At 44.4% G+C, this 22,039-nt stretch overlaps 1 protein-coding gene across 1 annotated transcript; it reads right to left on the bottom strand.

Annotated features, from left to right (window-relative positions):
* Positions 1-8,305: 8,305 nt before the first annotated feature.
* Positions 8,306-15,158, bottom strand: LOC126982114 (protocadherin gamma-C5-like). Its single transcript, XM_050833903.1, has 4 exons — positions 15,066-15,158; positions 13,396-13,624; positions 11,776-11,939; positions 8,306-8,508 (listed from the first exon to the last, which is right to left on the bottom strand). Exons 2-4 carry the CDS (start codon positions 13,620-13,622, stop codon positions 8,306-8,308), a joined length of 594 nt encoding a protein of 197 aa, XP_050689860.1. The 5' UTR covers positions 13,623-13,624; positions 15,066-15,158.
* Between the last annotated feature and the right edge of the window lie 6,881 nt (positions 15,159-22,039).

Genomic DNA, 22,039 nt, shown 5'->3' with positions numbered 1-22,039 from the left:
CTATAATAATCTGTTTCATACTATAACAATATAATTATTTCCTTAGGTAACTTACTTAATTAATAATGTCTTGTGCTTTACCTGTCTATTTAAGTACGTGTGTGTGTGTGTGTGTATGTGTGTGTGTAAGGCTGTCAGTTCTACTCTCAATAAATGCATGTTTCTCTCTCTCTCTCTCTCTCTCTCTCTCTCTCTCTCTCTCATTCCTTCTTCTCTCCCATTACCTTCCTCTCTCCCTCTCCTTCTACTTACTCTTCCTCCTCCATTCATCAGATTTCTACCCATTTTCTTCCTTCCTTTCCTCTCCTTCCTTAAATCTCTCTCTTCCATTTCATTCCATTAATAAAAATTTGTATTCACAGATTTGGAGGAAGAAGAGGAGGAGGAAGAGATAACAAGAGGAACAGAAGAAGGAGAAGAAGTAATCTCTCTCTCTCTCTCTCTCTCTCTCACACACACACACACACACACACACACACACACACACACACACACACACACACTCACAGTAAAACATATAATTTCTTCATAATTTCAAAAACTTTATTAATATATATTTTGACAACGTCCAATCAGGTTCCACAGACTGGCTCCTCCCCGAACCCTTCTGTGGGGGCATAATTTGAGCCCCATAGAAGGCCGGGGGAAGATCTAGCTTATGGAACCTTATACACAGACATACATATACACACACAGAGAGTACCTCCTCTCTCTCTTTCCTCCTCCTCCTCTTCCTCTTGATGTGGCAGTGTCAGGAGAGGAGAGCACCTGGGAGATTGAACAAGTCCTGGAGATGTTGAAAATGAAATATATATATATATATATATATATATATATATATATATATATATATATATATATATATATATATATATATATATATATATATATATATATATATATATATATATATATCACCTCACCTCACCTCACCTCACAGGATGTCACACCACAGTATGTTGACAATCCCCACAGACACATACCCACCAGCCACATTAAAGGACCCCCTCTCTCTCAGGTCACAAGGTCAACAGGATGTCACCCTACAGGATGTTTATAACCCTACAGACACATGCCCTCTTAGACAGCGACCCAACCCACACCATAGATAGCCACATGACCTCCCCTGTGTGTGTGTGTGCTGTTGATAAATAAAGATGGAATTGTAGTGTGTGTTATTATTATTGTTATTCCAATGGGTTTGAAGAGAGAGAAGGAAATAAACCAGATGTAAAAGGGAGAGAGAAAATTATATGGATTAGAAGGAAGACGATAATAAGGCTGAAGGAAGAGGAGATGAAAGAAGGGAGAGAGCAACGCAAGAGGGAGGGAGAGAAAATAAATAATGGCACAAGAGAGAAAGACTGGAAAGGAAGGGAGAGGGAGGGACAGGAGTCTTGCCCTTACAACATTTATCCGGACCTCCGCAGACTGGGAGCTTGGGGGACAGGGGGAGAGGAAGGGAGGGAAGGAGAGGGAGGGACAGGAGTCTTGCCCATACAACAATTATTTGGACCTCTAACTAACTAACTAACTAAGATAATGACAACTTAACTCTATGACAAAGAGCAGCAGCAGCAGACAGGCACTAGATGAAAAGCATAGGACAAGTGAAGCTTCTGGGTCATGTGCTGAGGAGAGAGTGACTGCTTGCTTGGAAGGAAGAAGAGGATGTCAAAGGATCGAACTCATCGCTGGCCTGCTGCAAGACATGGATGGCAGACACAGTGGGGCTGATGACAGGGAAGGGAAGGGAAGGAAAGGAAGGGGAAGGGAGGGAAAGAAAAGGAAAGGAAGGAAGGGAAGGGAAAGGAAGGAAGGGAGGGAAAGGAAAGGAAGGGAAGGGAAAGGAAGGAAGGAAGGAAGGGAAGGGAAAGAAAAGGAAGGGAAGGGAAGGAAGGAAGGAAGGAAGGGAAAGGAAAGGAAGGAAGGGAAGGAAAAGGAAGGGAGGGAAAGGAAAGGAAAGAAAAGGAAAGAAGGGAAAGGAAGGAAGGAAGGGAAAGGAAAGGAAAGAAAAGGAAGGAAGGGAGAGAGGGAAAGGAAAGGAAAGGAAAGGAAAGAAAAGGAAGGGAAGGGAAGGAAGGGAGGGAAAGGAAAGGAAAGAAAAGGAAGGGAGAGGTCCATGGTCGCCTTGCCCCCTCGCTAAAGGTAAAGACAACTTGAATCAGAAAAAAAGGAAGGTTGCTTGGACTTTAGACTTCCTTCAGCTATTTCTTGGACTATGATGGACTGTAGGGGCTGACTCTGGGGTCTTCTGAGATGGTCTTCCTTCCTTCCTTTGGTTCTTCCTTTCGTCGTTTTCTGGAGCTGTGGACAAACAGACTCATTAGCATCCTGTTGTTGTTGTTATTTCCCTTCCTTTCCTTTCCCTCCTTTTCTTCCTTTCCCTTCCCTTCCCTTCCTTTTCTTTCCTTTCCTTTCCTTTCCCTCCCTTCCTTCCCTTCCTTCCTTTCCCTTCCCTTCCTTTCTTATCCTTCCCTTTTTATCCTTTCCCTTCCCTTTTTTTCCTTTCCCTTCCCTTCCTTCCTTTCCCTTCCCTTCCTTTCCATTTCCTTTCTTTCCTATCGCTTCCTTTCCCTTCCCTTCCTTCCTTTCCCTTCCCCTCCCTTTCTATTATTTCCTCTACCCCTGACAGTCTGCCCCAAGCTGCCCCGTCCATTCCAGGTCCCCCCCGGCAGGATGGATCTTTCACCATAAAATTCAGACTACCGTTTCCGAGCATCCTATTTCATCCTTAACACATTTCCTAACTGTTTTAGGCTGTGAATCATTGCTTCAGTGCACAGGAGAGTAACACACACACACACACACACACATGGATTGGAGTAAAACAGGAAATTCTACGAGAAGAAATGTATTTACCAGTGGCGAATCTTTAAAATTTGGCACCTGGGACAGTACAGTGATCTGGTGATCATATAGTCCTCGGTAAAAGTAGCTATCAAATGTCAGGCCGTGGAACACCAGCGACCTCAAAGGTGTGTACTTTATAGGAACAGCGCAGCTAAAATCACACTTTGACTCAACTGGAGAAGTTTTTATTTTATTTTATATTTCTTACAATTCAAAATTCTGGTGTCCAATTTTGGCGCCCCCGAAACCGCGCACCCGGGGCCTTGGCTCCCCCAATACTTGGCTGCTGGTATTTACACGTCTCTTACATCACGTTGTTGGAAACCCAATGAATCAATTTACTGTTTGTACAGCTTCTTCACACACACACACACACACACACACACACACACACACACACACACACTCATACAGATGGACACACACACACACACACATACAGCTTCAGAAAATGCAAATAAACACACACACAGTCAGATTGAAACACGCAGATGAAAAGTAAGGAAAGATATGAATATCGGGATGAGACATAATTATAAGGAAAAATGGAAAAATTATGCAAAGGCAGATTACGTTGGACTCAAGAGTTTCTTCGCTGGGGTAGACTGGACTGATATGAAGAGGAGTACTGATATTGAATTTAAAGACAAGACCAAATAAGAATAACAGAGACAAATATAAAAAAGAAAAAAATGAATATGTGAAAATAAGGAGAGAAGAGGAAGCTAAATTTGAAAGAAGAATAGTTTTTTGTTGTGAGGAAGAACCAAAAATGTTTTACAAATTCATAAATGGAAGGGAAGGGAAGGGAGGGAAAGGAAAGGAGAGGAAGGGAAGGAAGGAAGGGGAAGGTTATTGAAGGAAAGGGAAGGGAAGGGAAAGGGAAAAGAAGGAAGGGAAGGAAAGGAAAGGAAAGAAAAGGAAGGGAAGGGAAAAGAAGGTAGGAAGGAGGGAAAGGAAAGGAAAGAAAAGGAAGGAAGGAAGGGAAAGAAAAGAAAAAGAAAAAAGGAAGGAAGGGAAGGAAAAGGAAGTTAGAAAGAAATGCAGGAGCGGAAACACTTAAAGAAAAAAGTGTATTCTACGAGAAGGACGAAGAAATTGCAAAAATATTAAATAAAAATTTTCATAAAGTGTTTACGAAAGAGACCGACTTTGACAGGGGGCTTGAAAATCATACTGAAGAGAAGCTAAATTATGTAAAGGTTGAGAAAGGGGAACTGTTGAGGCTGATGGAAACTTTAGATGGAAGGAAAGCCATAGGGCCGGAACACATCTTCGGGCAAGTGTTAAAAGTGTATAACTGATTTTTTTTTTTTTTTTTTACAGCTAAGGAGACAGCTCAAGGGCACAAAGAAAAAAAGAAAAAAAAAGCCCGCTACTCACTGCTCCCGAACAGAGGTTAAAGGAGTGTCCAAAATCAGAGGTCAATTTCGGGAGGAGAGGTGTCCTGATGATACAGATGAAGGAAGATTGTTCCAGAGTTTACCAGTGTGAGGGATGAAAGAGTGAAGATGCTGGTTAACTCTTGCATAAGGGGTTTGGACAGTATAGGGATGAGCATGAGTAGAAAGTCGTGGAGTATATGTTACCAGGCTACCAGCGAAGGGATATCCAGCACACCAATACCACATGGGAAACACTCCACTATCCACCACAGAGAAAGACCTGGGAGTGTATGTTACCAGGCTACCAGTGAAGGGATATCCAGCACACCAATACCCCATGGGAAACACTCCACTATCCACCACAGAGGCAGAGAAAGACCTGGGAGTGTATGTTACCAGGCTACCAGTGAAGGGATATCCAGCACACCAATACCACATGGGAAACACTCCACTATCCACCACAGAGGCAGAGAAAGACCTGGGAGTGTATGTTACCAGGCTACCAGTGAAGGGATATCCAGCATACCAATACCACATGGGAAACACTCCACTATCCACCACAGAGGCAGAAAAAGACCTGGGAGTGTATGTTACCAGGCTACCAGTGAAGGGATATCCAGCACACCAGTACCACATGGGAAACACTCCACTATCCACCACAGGGGCAGAGAAAGACCTGGGAGTGTATGTTACCAGGCTATCAGTGAAGGGATATCCAGCACACCAATACCACATGGGAAACACTCCACTATCCACCAGAGAGGCAGAGAAAGACCTAGGAGTGTATGTTACCAGGCTACCAGTGAAGGGATATCCAGCACACCAATACCACATGGGAAACACTCCACTATCCACCACAGAGGCAGAGAAAGACCTGGGAGTGTATGTTACCAGGCTACCAGTGAAGGGATATCCAGCACACCAATACCACATGGGAAACACTCCACTATCCACCACAGGGGCAGAGAAAGACCTGGGAGTGTATGTTACCAGGCTACCAGTGAAGGGATATCCAGCACACCAATACCACATGGGAAACACTCCACTATCCACCACAGAAGCAAAGAAAGACCTGGGAGTGTATGTTACCAGGCTACCAGTGAAGGGATATCCAGCACACCAATACCACATGGGAAACACTCCACTATCCACCACAGAGGCAGAGAAAAACCTGGGAGTGTATGTTACCAGGCTACCAGTGAAGGGATATCCAGCACACCAATACCACATGGGAAACACTCCACTATCCACCACAGAGCCAGAGAAAGACCTGGGAGTGTATGTTACCAGGCTACCAGTGAAGGGATATCCAGCACACCAATACCACATGGGAAACACTCCACTATCCACCACAGAGCCAGAGAAAGACCTGGGAGTGTATGTTACCAGGCTACCAGTGAAGGGATATCCAGCACACCAATACCACATGGGAAACACTCCACTATCCACCACAGAGTCAGAGAAAGACCTGGGAGTGTATGTTACCAGGCTAGCAGTGAAGGGATATCCAGCACACCAATACCACATGGGAAACACTCCACTATCCACCACAAATGCTTGATTTTTCTCTTCCTCTTCCTCATCTCTTTTTTTTCTTCTCCCCTTCCCCCTTTTTCTCTCTGCTTCTCTTCCTCTTTCCCTATATTCTCCTCCCTGTTCCCCACCTTGAGAATGTAGTCCAGTAAATCTAGGGTTCAACCTAAAACAAATTGCAATAGATTGTTTCTCACTTCTGAGTGACTTGACTAGTCCTCAGGTACATCATGCTAAAAATCCCCATGAATCCATGTGGTGGAAGGGGGTCAACGGCGGCCATTTTGGATTTTTCTTAAAAGTCATATATCTGGTAAAATAATAGTTTTATCAGGAAACACAACTCAATAAAAATTGTTCAGAATTGATTGTTTTATAGCAATGGCAGGTTATTTTACAAAGATAAATAAATATATAGGAAAAAAATTATAAAATATTAAATTTTGATTGCTGATTTTATTTTCAAAGACATATTCCTCAGAACTAGTGGCATCCATGACAAAATGCATCGAAGTAAAAATTGTAGAACAAACTTTCCTCTTTTGAAATATATATACAAGTTTATGCATATTTTAAAAATTGACAAAGTTATGAGGGAAAATATACAGAAAGCCAAGATTGTTGCTTGCTTCTTACTGGTGCATCCCAGTCAGCTGATCGCCTGACTCGCTCAGTACAGAGCATGAAGAATGTGGAAGGTGGCAACACGTGATATTCCCATATCATCACTTTTCTTTTTTGACCTAAGGAATCGGTTTGCAGGTGCATCTGAAGTATACAAATTATTCTGATGGGCTGCAATTATACGTGGATCAGTAAATTGCTTCCTGCAGTCAGTGTGCACAGTCTGTCCTATTTCAGTCCTGACATTACTGCCACGTGCTTCACTACATCTATTCACAGTGGCGCTTCCCTTCTGAGTCAGCTTTGCAATAGGTTCTTCCCCACACTGTTTGCCACATATTGCACATTCCATCCCAGGTTGTAGACCTGTAATAACATGCATATTTGGTTGCAAATATAAATCAGGTTTTCCCCTGAATTACAACCCTTCCTTTTACAGAATTTTACAGAATTTGAAGCTACGAGCGAAAAACTTACTTTTGCTAAGTAATTTAATTGGACTATAACTTATCCTAAGCTATGGTGTTCAAAATTAATAGCATATGATCATAGAGCATCTCCAACTTAAAATAACACGTGCTTTCACCTCTAAAAGTATTTGCAAAACTCGTGTCACAACCTGTATACAATAGGCTACACTGTAAATTTATTAGACTAACCTAATATTTGTCATTAATTCTTTATCATTTTCTATGCTGTACTACTACTACTACTACTACTACTACTACTTACAACAGCAGCAGCAACAGCAAAACAACAACAATACTACTACTACTAATGATAATAATAATAATGATAATAATAAAATAATAATAATAATAATAATAATAATAATAATAATAATAATAATAATAATAATAATAATAATAACAATAATAATAATAATAATAATAATAATAATAATAATAATAATAATAATAACTATAACTCTCCTAAGCTATGGTGTTCAAAATTAATAGCATATGATCATAGAGCATCTCCAACTTAACTTTCACCTCTAAAAGTATTTGCAAAACTCGTGTCACAACCTGTATACAATAGGCTACACTGTAAATTTATTAGACTAACCTAATATTTGTCATTAATTCTTTATCATTTTCTATGCTGTACTACTACTACTACTACTACTACTACTACTACTACTACTACTTACAACAGCAGCAGCAACAACAAAACAACAGCAACAATACTACCACAACTGCTACTACTACTACTACTACTACTAATAATAATAATAATAATAATAATATCATCACTTTGCCAGTATGTTAACTTAGCACTTGTAATATTATAAAAGCCATTAATGACGTAGGTAGCAACATACTTACAAGAAAAGTGATGATATGGGAATATCACGTGTTGCCACCTTCCACATTCTTCATGCTCTGTACTGAGCGAGTCAGGCGATCAGCTGACTGGGATGCACCAGTAAGAAGCAAGCAACAATCTTGGCTTTCTGTATATTTTCCCTCATAACTTTGTCAATTTTTAAAATATGCATAAACTTGTATATATATTTCAAAAGAGGAAAGTTTGTTCTACAATTTTTACTTCGATGCATTTTGTCATGGATGCCACTAGTTCTGAGGAATATGTCTTTGAAAATAAAATCAGCAATCAAAATTTAATATTTTATTATTTTTTCCTATATATTTATTTATCTTTGTAAAATAACCTGCCATTGCTATAAAACAATCAATTCTGAACAATTTTTATTGAGTTGTGTTTCCTGATAAAACTATTATTTTACCAGATATATGACTTTTAAGAAAAATCCAAAATGGCCGCCGTTGACCCCCTTCCACCACATGGATTCATGGGGATTTTTAGCATGATGTACCTGAGGACTAGTCAAGTCACTCAGAAGTGAGAAACAATCTATTGCAATTTGTTTTAGGTTGGGCACAATTTTATGCTAGATTTACTGGACTAATGGTCGTCCTGGGAGCCATGATATTCGCCTGGTACTCCGGCAGCGTAAAGACTGGTGGGTTTTTGTTCTTGTCGCGCACCACCGTGAAGCTGGCCCGGATCTCTTCGTCCATCACGGACACCTTGAGGCTGTGCACAGGCAGGGACTCGCGATCCAGGGGTGCCTCAGTGTATAGACTGCCTGGGAAGGGGTGAAGTCTGTATGGTATAAATACACAAAGAATGACCTCACATTGTTATATAGAAAGTCTCATTATTAAGGAAGCAAATATGAGTTTTCTGGGTCAAGTGTATGGTAATTATTCAGGGTTTTGTTAGGTTAGATTAAGTTTAGGGTGTCTTTCAATATGAATTAACAAAGAATGGCCTCTCTTTGTTATATAGAAAGTCTCATTAATAAGGAAGCAAATGTGAGTTTTCTGAGGGTAAATCTTAAGAATCACCACTCCACCCCCTCCACCACCCCAGCCCCCCCAATCCCCGAGACAAGCCTGGGGAACTGTGGGGAACTGGGTATTGCGGGGCAGCCCATATCACTGAAAAATGGCCTTCCAAAATTTCCCTAGAAAAATCCCTAAATCAGGAAAAATTCCCTAGTCTCGAAAGTAAGGAAAATCCCTACCGTATACTCACATGCGTGGGCTAATCGCTAACCAATCATACCATCGCTAACCACCCCAAAACAGCCCTGAGGCATGACTCAAGGTCATCCGGGACTCTGGCTGAACAGGCCCAGGCTATACCCGGCCCTCAGCACGGCAGCCGTTGGGCTGCGTGTTCTAAAAAAAAAAAAAAAATAACCACGCGTGGTGGACCTGGTCTCACATGCGTGGGCTAGTCGCTAACCAAGCATATCATCGCTAACCAAGCGTACCATCGCTAACCAAGCGTACCATCGCTAACCAGGCGTACCATCGCCAACCAAGCATACCAACACTAACCAAGCGTACCGTTGCTAACCAAGCGTACCGTCGCTAACCAAACGTTTGTAGAAAAAAAATTTATGAAGACCTAGTGATGCTTCATACGGCAGGTAATGAATGCGAGCTATTTTGCGGCGGCGGCGTTAGCTCGATTAATCCCTTTAGGGAGCTGTGGTTTTGGTGGTCGTTAGCTCGATTAATCCCTGTAGGGAACAGTGGTGTTGGTGGTGGACGGACAAATCACTGAAAAATGGGCTTTCAAAATGTCCCTACAAAAATCCCCAAAATCTGGAAAAATCCCTAGTCTCTAAAGAAAGGAAATTCCCTAACGTATACTCTTGTAATCTATTCCTATATAACGTAGCAGCCGCCGCAGCGGGTCTGTTGATGAGTGTAGGGCGTGTAATTGGATGGTCAGCGTAGTTGAACCCCCACCCCACCACCCCAATCGTAGTCGAGCAACTCTTGGGAAATGTCATGTTTCATAATTACATATGGTACAATACTGATGGTTAACCCATCCACTTCTTGTAAGTTGATGCTAGATAATTTTTACCGAGTAGTTTAAGGTACAAAATAAAACAGATTTGTGACAGCTGTCATCCAAATCGAACTGACGCTCCTGCTGTTAACTGACGCGGGAGTGACCTACCGACTGCTACGTATGACCCTGGCCTCCATTTTACTCAAACTCCACTATAAGTATCGCGCATTGAACAATATCCGTTTGTTTTCTGACACGTGCTTGTCACACCATGTGACACATGACACGCCCGTGTCTTTGTTGGACCCGGTACTGGGATAGTAATCGGTCCTTTTGTCAACCTACATGCACACCAATAAAGAGGTTAAATACTCAGTTAACACTTACCGAAAGGTAAAGTAGACTGATATTTTGAGGGAGTGAGTGTCGGGCCTTCCATCCATTATGGCGTCTTGAAAACAACTGACTTCAGGAACCCACCGTTAGGTGCCGCCGCTGATACCCTCGCGTAGTAATATTTTACGAATGTATTAGAAAATACAAATAGCTGCGGCATTAGTTGCTTTAATATAGAGAAAAAAATAACGTAAAACTCTTAAAAGACCGTTTTTTTGTCCGAAATTGTTATAGTCCATGCGCATTTTGGATATTACTGACTTAGGAACTAGTTTGTTGGGTGCACTGCAAGGCAGGTATGAGGCTCAGTCTGTGTATAGAGGCGGTTGTGAAACAATAACAATGGACTTAGAAAATCCAAGCCACATAAATCTATAATTAAAGAGGCTTGCCCCCCTGGCCCCTCCCCAAGGTAAAACGTATACGAAAATGCATTATAATGATAATTCTTTCACGTGCTAAATTACTACGAATATTGGTTTGGAGTGGTTTTTCTTAAGTTTTGCCATGATGGTACTCACATTGTAATATAGAAAGTCTCATTACTAAGGAAGCAAATATGAGTTTTCTGAGTCAAGATGTATGGTAACTGTTGAAGGTTTTGTTAGGTTATGTTGAGTTTAGGGTGTCTTTCAATATGAATCAACAAAGAATGACCTCACATTGTTATATAGAAAGTCTCATTAGTAAGGAAGCAAATATCAGTTTTCTGGGTCAAGTGTATGGTAATTATTCAGGGCTTTGTTAGGTTATGTTGAGTTTAGGGTGTCTTTCAATATGAATCAACAAAGAATGACCTCTCTTTGTTATATAGAAAGTCTCATTAGTAAGGAAGCAAATATGAGTTTTCTGAGCAAAGATGTATGGTAACTGTTGAGTGTTTTGTTAGGTTAGGTTGAGTTTAGGGTGTCTTTCATTATGAATCAACAAAGAATGACCTCTCTTTGTTATATAGAAAGTCTCATTAGTAAGGAAGCAAATATGAGTCTTCTGAGCAAAGATGTATGGTAACTGTTGAGGGCTTTGTTAGGTTAGGTTAAGTTTAGGGTGTCTTTCAATATGAATCAACAAAGAATGGCCTCTCTTTGTTATATAGAAAGTCTCATTAGTAAGGAAGCAAATATGAGTTTTCTGAGGAAAGATGTATGGTAACTGTTGAGGGTTTTGTTAGGTTAGGTTAAGTTTAGGGTGTCTTTCAATATGAATCAACAAAGAATGGCCTCTCTTTGTTATATAGAAAGTCTCATTAGTAAGGAAGCAAATATGAGTTTTCCGAGTCAAGATGTATGGTAACTGTTCAGGGTTTTGTTAGGTTAGGTTAAGTTTAGGGTGTCTTTCAATCAATGCCTCACAACAGCGTGCTCTAGTGATGTGTTTTCTTGAGGTATGAAATGCAGGTCAAGAGATAAGTTACTGTAATATGATCTCAGGGAAAACTTCAATGATATGTGGGAGGGAAAAAAGGCAGGTTTCCAGCTCTTTTTTTTCTCCTTCTTTAGTTCTTTAGTCTGCTGCCTTTCCCTGCTCCTCCTCCTCCTCCTACTACTACTACTACTTCCACTATAACTATGAACAATAACATTAATGCGTAAAACCTCCATACGAATCTCTTTCAAGAGTACAAGTAAATTCAGTCTTTCTCTACCTTCCTTGTTCATGGTGACGGCTGCCTCTGAGGTCTGGTGCAGGACGGTGTATCTCAGCTTGCCCAGGTCCCAGGCGTCAAGGTCCGTGGCCACAAGGTTGATGACCACCTGGCCGGGAGACCAGTTTTCCTCCACGTAAGCTTCGCAGAGCGTGTGATTGAACCTGCGACAGTAAAAATACATAATAAATAAAAAATGAATAAGTAAATATTGTAGATATATAAATAAACACAATAGCTTGGTCACACCCAGAAGAGTGCAACAGATGGAAGACTGCGTACGAGAACAAAAGGTAATCCTTGTGACAGTAAATGAGAGTGTCGAAGGGAAAATAAAAAAAATAAGAAAAAGTGATGTGGATGAAGGAAAATAAAAAGGTAACTAGAACGAGGTTGATGACAATGACAGTAAATGAGAGAACAAGGAAATGGATGAATGGGAGAGCAAAGCGGATGAAGAAAAAAAAGGACAGTAGAGCCCCACTTAGCGCAAGATCAATTAGCACAAGCCACCATCTACCAAGAAAAAAATTAATTAGCGCGAAAGCCTCAGTTAGCGCGAGCAGCCACCACGACTGAATTTTGAAAATTGCGCCAAGCCGCCATGATGCGCGGCACAAGCTGCGAGAGCCCTTACTTTACGCCATGTTGATACAGGGCAAGTGCTTTGTTTACGTTGTGGATGTGGGTACGGGCAACTGACCTTGGCCGTGTGTGACGCACACCAGGAAAATTTGGACTTGCCAGTTGTCCAAGCTGCCGCCAACGCGGTGGGAAAAAAAGGGCTCAGTGTGACACCAGGTTACGGTGAACCGACAACTCGCTCCCGGATGGGTGCACGGACGTTGCCAGTAGCCACAATGGTTAAAAGAAAACAGCCAGTGTGACACACTGCCTTAAGGCAGCGAGGCCGCTGGCTGGGTGAGCGCCGGCGATGACGTCACCGGACTCCCAGCGAATCACAAGTGTGTTTTCAGAGCCCAGCCAATCGTAGGGTTTTTTTTTTTAATGTGAGTGATTATTTTGAGTAGTTATCAAACCCAAAAGTCAGACCCACGTCTGAACCAAATATTTTTTTTCATATTGGTTACTTTATTCAGTTAGTGCGGCCGCTTCATCCACCTAATTCTCGCGCTGAATGGGGCTCTACTGTAACTAGGACGAGGTGGATGACAATGACAGTAAACGAAAGGTCAAGGATGAATGGGAGAGTGATGCGGATGAAGAAAAAAAAAAAGAGAGAATCACCACAGCATTATTACACCACGCGGCAGAAAAAAAATAATAATGAACAAAAAAAAAAAAAACGAGTAAATAAATACATCCGTAAATAAGAGCAAGAACACGGAGCGGTGAGCAGCAGGAATTTTTTTTCTATGCACTCTTTTTGTTGCCCTTGAGCCGTCTCCTTTGATGTAAAAAAAAAAAAAAAAAAAAAAAAAAAGCTTCCCTCGGCGGGTGGTGATTGGAGTCCACACAGCTCTTGGCCTCCCATTCTTTACACCTTTGTTGGGAGCAGTGTGTTGCTGTTGTCTTTGTTTTTGCCCTTGTAATAAAAAAAGTCTATCAGTCTGGTCTGGCAACCTCATATTTTACTAATAGTCAAAGAGCAAAGGTCACCTGTGGGTTCTTGAGGGACAGGTTCTCCCAGCAGGGACGGTTGGTCTGGGCAGGTGTAGGAGGAGGCGAGCATGGCCTGTATCACAGCCGAGTCTCAGGTCATGCACTTGACAACCTGCCGGGACCCCACTCGGCCAGCCTGACCTCGGGACCACACCACTCTGCAGCCACTCACGGACAGCTCCTCCTCCGCCAGCCCATCCTTGCTGTGCCGGATGTCCCACCATTCCTGGAGAAAGGTTATGGCTGTCAGGCAACTCACCAGGCACTGGGTTTGACTCCCTTCTTCTATTTTTCTCCTTTATATCCATGTCTGCTCATCAAGGGTTTGGGTCTGTAGCATTTTTCTATCCTCCCTTGACCTGCTTTCATGGATCTCAGTGATGATAATAATAATAATAATAATAATAATAATAATAATAATAATAATAATAATAATAATAATAATAATAATACAGTAAAACCCCGATTATCCGAAATGGAAGGGGGGAAGCCTCTTTCGGATAAGCCGATTTTTCGGATAATCCGGATTTATGGCCGCCAGTTTGATCGACTTTCTTCCTTTTCCCGGTTTCTTTCGGCATGGTGATGTAGAAAGAAGTGAGGTCGAAGCACAGGTAGAACGCGATGCGACTGCCCAGTGTGAAGTGTGTGACGCGACTGCCGCCGACTGACGATGTAAACAATGAAACCAAACAAACACACGCTACGCTAAACATCGTGCATCGTGCAGGTGGAGACACAGTATGATGACTCATATTATCGCGCAACTCGTATGTTGGAAGGGGAATGTGGCATGGAGTGGAGAGGGGAGTCGTGTTTGTGTCGTTGTCTTGAGAGTACGGTGTGAGAGTAGTCGTGCAGTAGTTTGTTCGTTCGCCGCACCTACGTCCTTGCTGGGGCGAAGGTGCGGACGTGGTGTTGTTGAGAGTTTGTTTAATGTTTTTTGTCTAATACATTGATCTATTCGTTACAAGCTATTTCGGCAATACGTATTAGAAAGCATATTCATTTTAACTGTTCTTATCAATTTTAAATGTGTTAATATAGTACATATGTAGTTACTTTTATTTATTTTTGATGTTTTATAACGTTTTAGTATAGAAATTTTTTTTCAATTGCATTATCCAGATCAATTTCGGATAATCCGGTTTTTCGGATAATCCGCTTTCGGATAATCGGGGTTTTACTGTAATAATAAGTTTAATGACACCATAATCACCTCCCCAGTTCCTTGCAGACACAGGGCAAGGAGTCACAAATGAGCTCAGTTATTAAAACAAATTATGAACAGTAATGAACATATGAAAAATAACTCATGACAGAAAGGGTAGCAAATGACAATTACTGTTTCACTGACAATGAAAACTATTTCTGAGCACACCCAACTCTGGAATTACCCGTGGTTTCAGGTTAAAAAGGGTGTGATTCTATAGTTTGCTCACCATGACATTTATTCTTCCCTACAAGCCTCTTCTGTCCTACTGTCAACTGCCTAGCTGTTCTCCTGTAGGGGTGTTCTTGGCATGCTGAGCTGGGCCGGACACTGACGGGGTTAAGCGACAGTCATTGTCACTCAGGATTTGCTACATGCACTTATGCCTGCTGTAAAGTGAGGATTCTGTAGACTTCTCCATCCTCTACCAATACTCTTTCACATGCCGACATACCTTGGAGCTGTTGATGGACACTGTGTTGAGCTGCCTGAGGAGTTCACCTGTCCTAATTAGCCCTACGTATGGGAGTGGACGTCTCAGAGGATTGTTAGGTTTCATTTGGTTGAATATAAAGGAGGAGGGCTCGCTCGAGGCGTCGTTAGTAGTAAGGGGTCTTAAGGTCGGGCACCGTGCGTTACATTAGGGCACAAGTGTCGGGTACAGTTGGCCTCGATGAATGCCTGGCCGGGCCGGGTGGTGCTGGGCCGCAGTCTTGGCCGCTCTGAACGCCCGTGTCTCGGCACCAGAGGCCTCCTGCGTCATCACCGCCGCCAGAGTCACAGCAGACAGCAGCAAGCATCTTTCCGGCGCCAGGCGTGAGGGAGCCGTCGCCGCCTCCTCCTCCTCCGAGCCTCGGCGGTGTTTGTGTCTTGCCAACGGGACGCTAATCCTGATGCTGCTTTATTTTTAATTTTTTGGTATTTCGTTGGGTCGCTCTGTTTCATCGTTGCTTCTTTGATCGTTGCTGAGTGGTGTGAGGATGAAACTTTTATTCCCATTATTTCTTTGTTGTTGATTTGCATCGTCACTTTGTGGGGGTGTTAGGTCCTCTCCAATCACTGGCAGAAGATGAGCCAAGATCTCCTCACGGAAACTGCATTCAGATTCTGCCATAGAATCTAGGATAGTTGTCATAGAGGGAAGAAAGTTGTGTCACTGTCCTGAACTCTTTTCACGTAAAGTTGAATCTTACACTTGAATATTGCCACTTTGTCACGAACTGTGTGCAGCATTGCAAGGTTTCCTTGGAGTGAAATATTCAGGGAATTCACTTCAGAGAAGAAATCAGCCAAGTAGGCAACTTTTGTTACGAAACAGTCATCTTGCATCATTTCGTGAAGAAGATTTTCTTTCGAGGTTCGACCTTCTTGCAACAACATCGTTATTTCCTCTCGAAGTTGCAGCACGCGATTCAGAACTTTGCCACGTGAGAGCCAACGTACCTCCGTGTGAAACAGGAGAACAAAGAAGACAGAGCCCATTTCTTCACAAAGCACTTTAGAAATCCTTGAAGTTGTTGCGCTCCCTCGGATATGGTTCACAATCTTCACAACGTCTGTGAGCACTTCAAGTCCTGCTCCTCATCTGCTCCTATTCTCTCACTCCTCATCTTTATCATCTCTAGACTCCTCCTCTTCCTCCTACACCGATTTATCCCTCCCTCATCTTTATCATCTTTGTACTCCTCCTCCTAGTTATTCTTCCCCTGCCCCTACTCCTCAACTACTCTTCATTATGTGTAGGCGCCTCCTCTTCCGCGCCGTTGTTTCGTATTCCGGACACGTCGCCTCGTCCTCCGTGCACAGTTAGGCGTAATGCCACGCCTATTATATTCATATTTCTCAGTGGACAACTAATGGAGTGTGGACCCGAAGTGAGAGGCGGGAGGGGGAGGAGGGGGGAAGGGGGTTGTAGGGGGAGATGGGATGGGAGGGAGGCAGGGGTAGATGAAAAGGGTGATGGGGGTAAGGAAGACTGGGTGTGGTAGCAGGGAGGAGGGTGTTAAGTGTAGGGAGGATAATGGTGGTGGAACTATATGGTCTTATCTGCCTAGCTCGGGGGAGTCCTTCATCACCTTTTTAAGTGTGGTGCAAGGAAGGTCGGCTCGGTAGGGGGGTGGCAGGGGCGGCTGGGGAGGTGTAGCAGGGAAGGATATGGGGTTGTAGAGGAGAGGAGTGGAGCTAGCAGGGTGGGAGGGGAGAGAGTGTTTGGGTTTGGTGGCAAGGAATGGAGGGAATGGCAGAGTGCGACGAGAAGGATGAGGAAGAGGAGGAGGAGCAGGAGGAGGAGGAGGAGGAGGAAGAGGAGGAGAAGGAGAATATGTGTGTTTGCGTGTGTGTGTGTGTGTGTGTGTGTGTGTGTGTGTGTGTGTGTGTGTGTGTGTGTGTGTGTGTGTGTGTGTGTGTGTGTGTGTGTGTGTGTGTGTGTGTGTGTGTGTGTGTGTGTGTGTAAAGTTTTTTTGCACATTGTTAACATGTTTATTTATCTGTTCATTATTGGATGCGATATAAAGAGAAAAGGCGGTGTGTGGAATCCACTAGCTCTAGACTACTTTCCGAACTCTGCCAACTCCATTCTCCCAAAAATTTCCCCAAAATATCTCCACCAAACCGAGGTGTAGGGTCTGTGAGAGCCCCTGTTACTGTACACAGCTTACGTGATGGATCGACCAGACCGTGAAGAAGAGTTATCACCCACCTCGGCCTCCGGCCGCACCTCAAGCACCGAGAAGAACAAGCCCGCCAAGAAGAAGTCCTTTTGCCTGGGGGAGGAGACAACGTCTCCTGCCGTAGTGAAGAAAAGGAAGTGTGTGAGTGACGGCTGCGTTGCCCACACTTACTCTGGCCCCGAGAAAAACAAACCTGCCAAGAGGAAGTCCCTCTGGATGGAGGAGGAGAAGACGTCTCCTGACGTAGTGAAGAAAAGCTTGTGCTCCGTTGGCCGCAGCGCCGCCGAGCACCAGGTGAGCGTTCCCGGACAACAAGGGGACGACAAGAGAAGGGAAGTCACCAAGAGACCGGCACCAGACGCCGAGCACCAAGTAAGCGTCCTCGGACAGCAAGGGGACGACAAGACGAGGGAAGTCACCAAGAGACCGGCACCAGACGCCGAGCACCAAGTAAGCGTCCTCGGACAGCAAGGGGACGACAAGACGAGGGAAGTCACCAAGAGACCGGCACCAGACGCCGAGCACCAAGTGAGCGTCCTCGGACAGCAAGGGGACGACAAGACGAGGGAAGTCACCAAGAGACCGGCACCAGACGCCGAGCACCAAGTAAGCGTCCTCGGACAGCAAGGACGACAAGACGAGGGAAGTCACCAAGAGACCGGCACCAGACGCCGAGCACCAAGTAAGCGTCCTCGGACAGCAAGGGGACGACAAGACGAGGGAAGTCACCAAGAGACCGGCACCAGACGCCGAGCACCAAGTGAGCGTCCCCGGACAGCAAGGAGACGACAAGACGAGGGAAGTCACCAAGAGACCGGCACCAGACGCCGAGCACCAAGTGGGCGTCCCCGGACAGCAAGGAACACAAAGGAAAGGAAGAATCAAAAGACTACTGGAAGCTACCTGACAGGCGGAGGCCCGCTGGAGAAAAGCAGCAACAGTTCTCCGCTGAAGAGAGGCACGCCGTGAGTCTCCTTCAGGAGGCAGGCGTCCCTCTCCTCGACGAGCGACAGGAAGCCCTGCTGAGCAGCAAAGCGCACGAGACTCTGGGCGCCGGGGCCTTCGGCTCCTGCTGCAAGGTGTGGGACCCTCACAGCGGTGAGGAACTGGTCATCAAGACCTACTACAGTGGCAGCGTGGGGGACCTCGTGAAGGAGGCGTCCATCCTGCAGAGGCTGCAGGTGGTGGCCGGGGTACAGCGACTGGTCGGCGCCTGCGTCAGGAGGCGTTGGCTAGTAACTCGCTACGCTGGGCTGACTGTTGAGAGATATTTCGCAACAGACCCCTCGCTGCCAGACCTGCTGAGCGTCGTGCTGCAAGTCGCCCGCACGCTGCAGGAACTGGCCAGGGAAGGCTACGCCCACAACGACATTAAGGGCGATAACTTGTGTGTGCGCAACGGCAGTCAAGGCCCAGAGGCCACCGTGATAGACTTGGGCGTGGCCGAGCGACCGGACATGAGGCAGATAAATAGGAATGAGGAGCCGGAGCCCTTCACGTCATGGCTTGTGCCGAGGCTGCCTCTGGACGTCCCCCCGTGGATCAGGGACATAGACACATACGATCTGGCCAGCATCATTCGCCACGCGCTGGCCATGCACGGAGGCCTCAGTAGTGCCCCGTGCCTCTCCCCCATCAGGGCCTGGGTGAACGCCGTAATCAGGCCGGGGCCCGGCGAGCGCCCGACCCTCCAGGCGCTGATCCACATGCTGGAGGCGCTGCTGGAGGCGCTGCAAGGCGGCCAGACGCAGGGAGGGGCGGCGGTCACCCTCCCTCCGTCGGCGGCGGCCTGACGGAGCAACGGGCAGCAAACACGCCCCTTCAAGCCGGCGGCGTCCATGCACAAAGACGGGCTGCGGTCACGCCCCGTCTGAATGGCTGTGGCCTGAACCAGCAAAGGGGCGCAGGCACGCCCCGTCCGTACAGTCGCAGACGTGCAACAAAGGAAGAGGGCAGCGATAGGGACGAAGGTTCAGAATACCACTAATAAGGAAGAAAAAACAGCGAATGGCTAAGTTTTTAGTTTTGGTGAGAGCTGTTAAGAGGCGGAATGTCACACACCGTTGACCTGGTATATTAAAAGATATGGTTGAGTGCCACAGTCATCGGCGTTCCGGCAGGGGCCGATGAATTGCAATGCGAACAATATAACCAATTGTTCCCATCGTAACTCCCTTCCGGATGGAGGCCCTCTAAACACACACACACACACACACACACACACACACACACACACACACACACACACAGACACTATGACTCTTTGACCGTGACCTCAACAGCAGTGGAATACGCATATTTAAGTGTCATATAAGGGAGTATGCGGTGCACTGAAAGGCTAACAGGGGAAGATAAGATGAGGAATTTCATACTTAGCACTGAAAATGCTGATACATCTTTGAGTGATCATATAGAAAGGCTATTACATACTAATAGCTGGCTTAGGGTTGGACTTAATCTATTTGTGATTGTCTTAGAAAATATTTAATGATCCTTGATTGTTGAAGTCTTTCACGTCGCTTCATTATAATTATGAATCAATATCATGGTGGCGTCCTGCCAGGCTCTCTTAACTCTTCGGCTCAACAAACGTTTTATGCATCATCCATTGTTTGAACAAAAATCGTTCCCCTTCCAGAGGGAACCATTACCGAAATAATTAGCGTGCGTTCCAATGACTGGACCGGAAAACAAAAGCTTTAGGAATTCAGCCATTCAGTATTTATTTATTCGAATATATTTTCGGCGCCGGTGACTCGCCAACGAGCACTGAACTGGTGCCAGGAGCCGGTAACACTTGTGGTGCGTGTTTGTGAAGCTCGTGTCCAGGGTTCGGAGGCAGGCCAAGAAGAGGCACTGGGGATGAAGGACTAGAATAAACTATAACCTATTCGTGCCTGATGCTGAGGCCCAGATCTGCCAGCCTGATACTTGTGGTGCATGCAGGCGAAAGAAGTATCCGGGACGATGACCTATTCAAGAATCTTTTTATATTTTACAACACACACAAAAAAAAACAACGATTGTGAAGAGTAGGAAAACCATCATAAAAACTGTCGTGGCTGCCTCCAACACCCTCCAGCGAGCCGTGAAATCGTTGTGTGTGGACAGGCGCGGCTCGGCTCACAACCTCACGCCAAGGCTCCACGCCCCGTTGTCTCTCGCCCTGCCGTCCCAATGCATGCTTTGGTAAACACCCTGACTTGCAGGACGCACGTTACCTTCCCTGTCTCCCCCTGCTTGTGGCACGTCGAATTCTAGATTACTCTGCCCAACCCTGTTTAGTTTGCCTTCGTGTCAGTCTGTCTCACACCGCCTCACCCTGTCTCCCCTGCCTCACCCTGCTTGTGGCGCGTCGAATTTAAGATTACCCTGCCGATCCCTGTCCTGTTTGCCTTAGTCTATCTCACTTTTTTTTTTACAGCAGAGGAGACAAGGCAAGGGCGTAAAAAAAGAGAAAACAATAATGAAAAAAAAGCCCGCTACTTACTGCTCCTAAATAGAATAGAGTGCTCTCACGCCACCTCACCTTGGCATGATGGGTTAATGTAGCCCAGTATTGCACATTTTATCACCCATTTTATTTTATCAACTTTTTAGACACATTTATAGATTTTACTTTACTCAGCCCTTTTGTACAGTTCACTTGGCGCCATTATGACCATGGTAGTTGCGGCGTCATGACGAAACATCCCAATCCCTCAATCATTTAGCGTGATGTGCAGGATGGGCGTCACTTTTCCCGCCTCACCTTTGTCCGTCACACTTGTTGCCATTCATGCGAGAGGGCTTCATTGCTTACCTTCCTACATACATAATATCCATACATCTATACGTACATGCATTCAGTCATTCAGTCATTCATCCTATATACATAAATACACACACACACACACACACACACATATATATATATATATATATATATATATATATATATATATATATATATATATATATATATATATATATATATATATATATATATATATATATATATATATATTTTTTTTTTATACATTGCGGCCTATTGCGCCGGTAGGCTTCTTCCAGGTGGATCCTGTTGGTCGGTCCAAGGCTTCTTTCCGGTGGGTCCTGATGGTCGGTCCAGCCCGTTCTGGCGCAGGCGAGTGTTTATAGTGGCGCCATCTTGCATTGGCTCATGCTGCCCTCCCAGAGCTCATCTTTGATCCTAGAATCTAAAGTCCGGGTTGATAGGTGGTCTTCTGGACAGCATGTGGGTAGTTTTAAGCCACTCGGCGGCGGCTGAAAAATCCCAGCTTGGTGGCACCGGGCGGGGATTGAACTCGCGTCCTCCTGAACACGGTGCCGTTACTTTGACGACTCAGCCACCGCCTCCCCATATATATATATATATATATATATATATATATATATATATATATATATATATATATATATATATATATATATATATATATATATATATATATATATATATATATATATATATATATATATATATATATATATATATATATATATATATATATATATATATATATATATATATATATATATATATATATATATATATATATATATATATACACACACACAAACAATCCTGCACACGTATGTTGGTCAGTGTGAAGTTTGCCAAAAGGTGGAAAAGACTCAACTGTTCACGACCATGTTTGTTTATTAAAGCGTGAGCGTGTGTGGATGTAAGAGTTGTAGAGCGCACACACACACACACACACACACACACACACACACACACACACACACACACACA

The sequence above is a fragment of the Eriocheir sinensis genome, chromosome 4, assembly GCF_024679095.1.
Source record: "Eriocheir sinensis breed Jianghai 21 chromosome 4, ASM2467909v1, whole genome shotgun sequence".
In the NCBI taxonomy this organism is placed as follows: Eukaryota; Metazoa; Arthropoda; class Malacostraca; order Decapoda; family Varunidae; genus Eriocheir; species Eriocheir sinensis.
Note: the sequence above shows the minus strand (reverse complement) of the source record. Positions and strands in the feature narration are given on the sequence as shown.